This window comes from Nicrophorus vespilloides, unplaced genomic scaffold (genome assembly GCF_001412225.1).
Source record: "Nicrophorus vespilloides isolate i.1.1-1 unplaced genomic scaffold, Nicve_v1.0, whole genome shotgun sequence".
NCBI classification, from domain to species: domain Eukaryota; kingdom Metazoa; phylum Arthropoda; class Insecta; order Coleoptera; family Silphidae; genus Nicrophorus; species Nicrophorus vespilloides.
The window spans coordinates 105,091-113,002 of NW_017096641.1; the positions used below are offsets into that span (position 1 = coordinate 105,091).

General features: G+C 34.8%; 1 protein-coding gene across 3 annotated transcripts; it reads left to right on the forward strand.

Annotated features, from left to right (window-relative positions):
- Positions 1 to 278: 278 nt before the first annotated feature.
- On the forward strand, positions 279 to 7,355 carry LOC108557684 (monocarboxylate transporter 1). Of its 3 annotated transcripts, XM_017914314.1 has the most exons (6): positions 279 to 502; positions 1,993 to 2,307; positions 4,737 to 4,976; positions 5,048 to 5,174; positions 5,326 to 5,505; positions 5,580 to 7,354. In XM_017914314.1, the coding sequence occupies exons 2-6, from the start codon at positions 2,160 to 2,162 to the stop codon at positions 6,799 to 6,801; spliced, it is 1,917 nt and encodes a 638-aa protein (XP_017769803.1). In that variant the 5' UTR covers positions 279 to 502; positions 1,993 to 2,159; the 3' UTR covers positions 6,802 to 7,354. The 3 variants fall into 3 exon arrangements, with proteins under 3 accessions (XP_017769803.1, XP_017769802.1, XP_017769804.1); XM_017914313.1 differs by lacking the exon at positions 279 to 502 and having other exon boundaries at positions 1,577 to 2,307; XM_017914315.1 differs by lacking the exons at positions 279 to 502; positions 1,993 to 2,307 and adding an exon at positions 4,463 to 4,554 and having other exon boundaries at positions 5,580 to 7,355.
- Positions 7,356 to 7,912: the final 557 nt, after the last annotated feature.

Here is a 7,912-nt window from a genome sequence, read left to right on the forward strand (position 1 = left end):
GTGAATATTTATCTTTAATATGAATGTTCAATATTATTTCTTATTGGTTGCCGAGTAAATCAGAAACATGTATAGTGCTCTTTCGCCGCTTAAATTTCTTAACTTCATGTTTCTACAGCATATTTAACGAAAACAACTAACAAAATATCAATTGGTTAACAAAGAGCAATATACTTGATTATTTTCTTGAAACTCATTTTCTAGCAATAAATGGATATTTTTGGTGCATTTGGTTGTCTAAGTCTTGAAGCAGTTTACGTAATTACATCAAATGCGACGACCGTGTGATTTGCTGCTGCGAACGAGTTATACGCTTAGAAATACCCAGTATTAACAAAATGGGTGCCAAGGGAATTACCAAGAAAGATAGAAAAACGAGCGGCGGGCAAAATAGAGCACGTTTCCGCGACGGAATATTTTGGAATTAATCAATTGACCTCCAAAGTATATTAATACATTTATTTATATAACTGCCAGTATCCGACGAAATCTGATTTCCGAGGTACGTGATTCCATTTGCAGCATTCGCTCCATTTCCATTGCATTTTTGTACTGAAATCATAACGTTAATAAATCAATTCGCACCATCGATCATCTAAATTGACTGAACAAAAGCAAACAGAATAATAGTAAATAAGACTCACGTCTGTGCAACCACTTAGTATCCAACTGTCTTCGCAATTGCCCGACACGTAAACAAATTCATCAATCGCAATTAATCTGGAACTGCAAATAAATCAATCAAATGCCAGTTGTTCCGCAAAAAGATCAATTTTTACAACTAATATTACTGATTTCTTAAGTATTGATAAATAATTTTTACAAATTTTTAGTACAGTCATTATTTAATTAAATAATTTTATTTAAAATTTTGGTGTTATCAGTTAAGTAACCTCTCTCAAGATGAAATATAGGATAGGGAAACGCATTGAACTTTGTTAGTTTTAAGTTATAAATTAAACTATTTTAGGATTACATCATCAATTAAGATTATTTCTTCAATGACAAAACGAAATACAAATATAGTTATAAGGTGAAATAGTGTAGTAGTCTACATTCATTGAATCTACTTTATTTGGCGTAATATTTAAAAACTATTAATTGTTAATACTTTAATTTTAATTAACATTTATAACAAATTCATTTCCTTTCTAAAACTTTTCAATCTTCGCAATACTTTAATAATGATTGTTTCATTTTCAAAATATGTTTTCAGATGCGCATGTAAGTCTTCCAAATACTGTCATTATAGACTGTCGTTTGAAGATCTTATCTATGTTAGCTATTGATAGATGTTTAACGATTCATTTTCCAAATTTACGAAGATATCGGGTGCGCAATAGAATTTTCTGAAATACTGTCAGTATAGTTTCTCAATTGAAGATCTTTTTAACATTTTGTTTTCAAAATATTTAAAACTTTTGTGTTCGCAATATAAGTATCATGTGTGATTGATCGATCTTTATTTACAAATCTGGAGTATTGTTGGGTGAGTGATAGAAGTCTTCGCTGTACTATCAGTAATGCTTAAGGACCATGCTTATCTTTGTACTTAATATATCTTTAGGACTTTGTGTACCTTTACAATTGATAGATCTTGAACGTTTCGTTTTCTAGATTTTGAGAGATTTCGGATGCTGAGTAGTTGTAGGTATATTTTAACAGACTCATCGTTATAGATAAACGATAAGGCATAATCTTCGCTTGAGTGGTTGGCCCTGGTTCGTTGCGTAACGCAACGCGGAGAACAATGGTCGTCCGATAGCGAGCACTGTGCGCGTGTATATGTATGTGTACGTGTCCATGTATGTATGTATACCATGGATGACCTTGGGCTGGTTGATCTGCAGCCCCGTTACCAGTAAATCCGCTATGCGACTTCGAGATCCGCTAGAACCGAGCGCGCCTGCACGCGTATCCATTTATTTGTTTCCATACATTCTGTTCGAAATTTATTAGCGCTCTGATCAGGCGAGTGCGCGTGTGTTGCAGGAATTCACGTCGTTGTCGGCCAGTCGTGCCTAAATTACGGGAAAAAGCCGTCGCCGCCCGTCAGCTCTGCTCAGCTGATATTCGCACAACATTTGTACACAGTTCGCACCTGCATGGACCCATAACACATTCGAAACTGTGCGAAGAAGAAGACTCTTTGGACGACGATGCAGCAGGAGGTGATCTCCAAGAGCGAGGAGCCGGTCGCCAGCACCAGGCTCCTGGAAGGTCTCGAAGAAGACGTCGCCATGTGCCCTGATGGCGATGACCTATCGACCAGGCAGTGCGATTCGATCACTTCGAAACAAAAGAAAGGTAACGTCCATATAAAATATATCCTCTCATCGCAACACATCCTTGCACATAAAAATATGAAATTTCATTTATTTGTATTTTTTTTTTGTAAGTCGTCTTTTGATAACGTCTGCTACATGTGCGGATGACTAATACCCGCAGAAAACACAAGGAGGAAGCAGTTGCGCGACGTAAACAAGAAAATTTGAACTTGCTTGGAGGGTCAACAATCCTCGCAACACTAATTCCTTTTGCTCACAAATTCTTGTGTATATACACACAAATATTCACCCATGTATATAAACACCGCGAGTCGCTGGTAACGCTACTATAAATAGTCGATGTGACCATAAATAAATAAATCAAATTGGATTGGGACAAACGGATTGGCATGCATTATGAATGAGTAGGGTGAGTGGCCCATTAGAATAACGAATCGATAGCTTTCAAGCCGTTGTGTAATAGTGTGATGTAAGGAATTAATAATACGCGATTGATTTTAAACTGCCCTTTTATTTCCCCCAATTAAGTATGATATCGATGTTGTTAGTTTACCAGACGTCTGGGCAATGTTTTCAGACCTGGACCACGCAACAGGCATCCAGACGCCATTTCATTTCATTATGACAACAGTGTTTCAAATTTAAAATCAAAGATCTTCAATTTATCATAAATTTCAAATGTAATTAATTAGTAATAAAACAATGTACGCATTAATATGCACTGTACTACAAATATCCTTAATTATAGTAATACTATTATCAGGTTTAATGAAAGAAAAACGGGTTTCATAAGTATAAACTAATAGTTTCAATGATGTTGCATTAATGCGATCTGTAATTTACCGCAATTACTGAGAATCTACCATTATTAATTCATAACTGTAAAACTTTAAATTACCAGAGTTTTATTTTTAATAATACAGTAATTTTAAAAAACGGTAAAAAATTAATGATCTACTAGCTAAAAATAGTTCGGCTAGTTACATTTACTTATATGCTAAATTTAGAATAATTTTAATATATCAAGTAATATTTAAATATGAATTTCGGAGTTATATAATTTTGTTCTAAATTCTGAATACAACTAGATTAATAGAAAGTATACTAAACAATACAAACGAGTTTTTATTTAAGTAGTTAATAATGTTTTAACAGATGTTAATTTAAATGACTGGTTTCATTAACAATTTGTCAACAATTACCAACAGTACTTCATTAATTAATGTGTGGTTCTATATTTGTAAATTTTAATATATTAGTATGAATTAACTATAAGAAATGTAATGAACTTTGTACATCATTATGATAGTGATTGCGTAAGAAAGTTCTTTCGTAGTTGAAAAAAATGCGCATAATTCCGCGTTATGTAACATACTCAGAGATAATATTGTAAATCTATCGATTCACAAATGCTTGGAACGTTGTTTACTCGACGTTGAGTACGTTGTTTTTCATTCAATTTAAGAGTAAACAAGATATATTGCAAATTGGTAAATTCTAGAAACATAAAATGTTATCATTTGCTTAGCGTAAATAGTAAATTATATTTCGACGAAGTGCATATAACATGTGACAAATGACTGCTGTTAATTATTTGTTTTATTCCATTGTGAATGGTGGTGTTTATTGACGAAAATTGACATATTTGTAAAGTCGAAATGGAAAACTAAGGTTAATATCCTTATGCACAACCTATTCGATGTTAATCAATAAAGTTGTTATTGAAAAAAAGTGTTGTTGTTGTTGGTTAACTAAGGTTTACATCATTGCTTTGAATGTCAGGAAAATGGTTTTCCCTCTTGGATGACTTTGTACATAATAAACTCAATGTCAATATTTCTACCGTGAGAAATCATAGTCCATAAACAAAAACCATAAGTGATTCATAACACTTATATAATTTTTAAAATATAGTTTGTATAGTCAGCAAATAGTTACTTTTAAAAACTTTAACAAAATGAAGTGTATGATAATTTATGTTGTTTTTAAAAAATACAAATTATGAAATTTAAAATGTTATCAGCTCTTAATTTGAATATTAATGGATAAGAGTAATATGGAACATTGGTTGTTTTGAGTGAAGAATAAAGATTAGAAGTAATAAAGGCTTGTCCCTTGATAGTTAAATTTGCCGCCGAAAACCCATATGACGTTATTGATTACATCAAACTATAGGGCCTTCGTCATCGTGTGGAATAGCATGGAAGCAGTCGTCTGCGTTATTTTGCGACGGTCGCAACCCAAGAATTCGTTGTACGATGTCTGTGTAAGACTATTGCTCAACTGCTTCTAGACACATACACACACACACATATTGTTATGTTTTTTGTTGTTTATTATCAACGCTCATAATAAAATGTTGCTCAAGTGTCTCAAGGATTAAGATAATAAACAAAATCAAACGTGATAGTTTCGTTTAATTATAACATTTTTGTTGGTTTGTTGTAGAGGTTGCCATTTTCTTACAAAATAATGGCAAGGAGGAGATGAAAAATTGGAAACTAGTGCCCCCCGATGGGGGCTGGGGATGGTTGGTGCTCCTCGGCTCGACAATGGTGAACGTCTTAGTACCCGGAACAGTAAAATCTTTCGGTGTTCTGTTCGTGGAATTCCTGGAGGTTTTCGAGGCTACGCCGGCGGCAGCTGCCTGGATCCCAGCCCTCTGCTACTTTCTTTACAGTTCACTGGGTAATGTTTGATAAGCGTTCGCTCTAGATGACTTCTGACCATTCTATTCTGTTTTCTTTTTATATTTGCAGGTCCTGTTTCAAGTATTCTGTCATTAAAATATTCTTACCGTACTGTTACCATTTTGGGGGGCACTTGTGCGGCCCTTGGAATGATTTTAAGTTATTTTGCTAATTCAGTTGCTTTCTTATATATTAGGTATGTAATGTAGATTAGAATTGCCACTTTGCATAGGGGGATTTTCTATTATTTTGTTTTGCTTATTTTTTTATTCCAACTTCATAATCATCCATCCCCAAAGTCGTCGAAACTAATTTGGTATCCGTGTTTTTTTTCTACTTCATTTTAGTTATGGAGTTCTGGTGGGCACGGGTGCTGGACTATCCTTCCCTCCGACCGTTTACATAGTGACAAGTTACTTCGTGAAGTTACGCGGTCTTGCGAACGGATTGTGCATTTCCGGTTCGGCAATCGGTTCAATAATATTGCCGCCTATCTTGCGTATCCTCCTCGAAATTTACGACTACAGGTGACTGAAATAACCATTATCCTTTGGGGCCCATCGGTGTGATCGGGCCGCCTATTTCATTACCCTGTTTTCAGAGGTGCTGTACTTCTTATGGGTGCTGTTACCCTTAACGTATGGGTGGCCGCCCTCTTCTATGATCCCGTCGAGAAGCATATGAAAAAAGTACCGAAGACTGAGGCCGAGATGGAAGAGGCTGAGGAGATGGAAGAGCAACCTTTGAAACCGAAATTCATCATCAGCTCAGATGACACCTCATCCTTACAACTGAACCGCAACGACTCCTTCGTAGACAATAATGACATCACCAAAAATTCATTCATCCGGAGTGCTTCCAGTGTGGCTGTTCCTAACTACAGAAGCCACGGCTACGGTCGGGAGAGAAAGATCAGTGTCGGTACTAATCGTGGAGAGATGACCAGAGTTCGTTCCGGTATTGCTGTTTCAAACATGAACAGCGCTTCAGCTTTAAACTCTGTACCGGAAGTGAATAATGGATTCGAATCGCCGAGTCGTCAGACCAGCACTAGGAGAAAAGTACCTAGGAGGAGTCCATCAACTAGCTCTTTCCAATACGTTTCCACTCCTTACCATGGAAGTACCTTAACATTACAACCTGAGATGATTGCCAGTTCGTTTAGCTTGAAGTCGGTTACCAAAGAAACAAAAGAAACCGAGAAGACAAATAAGTTAGTTGATCTTTCATTACTGAAGGATCCGCTTTACTTGATTATACTTATTTCTAATTCTACCAACGCTATAGGATACACAAACTTTATAATTCTCTTGCCATCGTTTGCCATAGATTTAGGATACGGTAAAGACGCGGCCGCTTTGTTGCTTTCCATTGTAAGCGCCTTAGATCTAGTTGGAAGGATCGGGGGATCTGCACTCTCCGACTTGAACTTAATACCAAAACAATGGTATTTCATCGGTGGACTATTAATATCAGGGATATCCCTTGCTATTATGCCTTACTTCGAGACTTACGTAGCCATAAGTATATTTTGTTCCATTTTTGGACTGGCATCTGGTATATACGTAGGCGTGACTGCAGTAATCATGGCAGACATGTTAGGTACCGAAAGACTGCAATCGACATACGGAATTTCGTTGTTTGTCAATGGAATTTTGCAATTGATCGGACCACCTCTTTGTGGTCTATGGTACCAAAGTTCCAAATCCTATGTTTCACTCTTCAGTACCCTCGGCATCGTACTTATCGTGGGAGCAGCTATTTGGGGCTTCGTACCTTTTGTGAAGAGGAAGAGGGCTTCAAATTCTGACCTCGAAACATAATTTAAAGTATATATTGTCTTCCTTTGGAGAGAAAGAGAAATGACAACAAGTATTCTTTTTATTTTTTTTTTTAATTTCGACATACGTTTCACTGCGTTATTCTTCATTATATTTATGTTATCGATGTTAATTTTAGTTATAATGGTTTGTATTTTTTATTAGGAAGTAAAAGCAACAAACTTGCCATTGTATATTGTACGTCATAGTAAATATATTATACTTAACAAAATCCATATCCGCATGGGTGCTCACGAAAAAGAGAAATGATAAAAAAATAACAATGATGAGCGTAATAAGGAAAAAATTATATTTTTATAACAATTATTCTTCGTATATATTGGAAGATATTTTATATTCATTATAGTTTCTCCTATGATTTTGTACGTTTGAGATAGGTATTTCTTGTCTCTGAAAACAAACGCCATGAGATGGATGTGATAAATCAACTTGATTACCAATAAACCATATACCCACTTTGTTATAATACAAAGTATATATAATAATAAAATAGTCTTTGCATACTTCAAATAATTCCATGTCAATAAATAAAATTATTATTTTTGGTGTATTTTCTGTTTCCTTATTTCAACCTTTTATTTATATTAGCAACACTTAAAAATATTTATAAATGCAATTAACCAAACTCACTTATTGTTGCTACAAATATTATCATATGTTGTTGTAAAGACAATCCAGAGGAACAACTAGTTTAAAGTAGAGACAAAGTTCAAGAAACAGCAAACATTACGTTATCAAGTGCAGACATATAACAAAACGTCGATTAGGAAAACGTCAGTTGGTTTAAAAAAAACAAATAACATTTTGGAGACATTCAAATGTTCCGTTCAATTCAAATATGCTTTAGTAGTTATAGTAGTTTAGAATGCTGTTAAGAGAGTTTAGCAGTTATAAATATTCATGTGATAATTAATTGGGCAAAGAGCTGTATGTACACAACGAAAATAAAAAAAAAACAACACTGCGTAATGGATTTCAATTACTATTCATTTCGTTGTTTCTTTTCCATCTCAAGGTTTTCATTGTTTATTTTTGTTTTCCTCGTGTTTATTTTTGGAAGACGTTCGCACTTATACTCTTCAATGGAAAAGCA

Excerpts from the sequence above, each read along its gene's own strand:
- LOC108557684 (XM_017914314.1), top strand. The coding sequence starts at position 2,160 with ATGCAGCAGGAGGTGATCTCCAAGAGCGAGGAGCCGGTCGCCAGCACC. Across the intron at positions 5,175-5,325 it reads GTTGCTTTCTTATATATTAG|TTATGGAGTTCTGGTGGGCA; the intron begins GTATGTAATGTA and ends ACTTCATTTTAG. Across the intron at positions 5,506-5,579 it reads CTCGAAATTTACGACTACAG|AGGTGCTGTACTTCTTATGG; the intron begins GTGACTGAAATA and ends CCCTGTTTTCAG.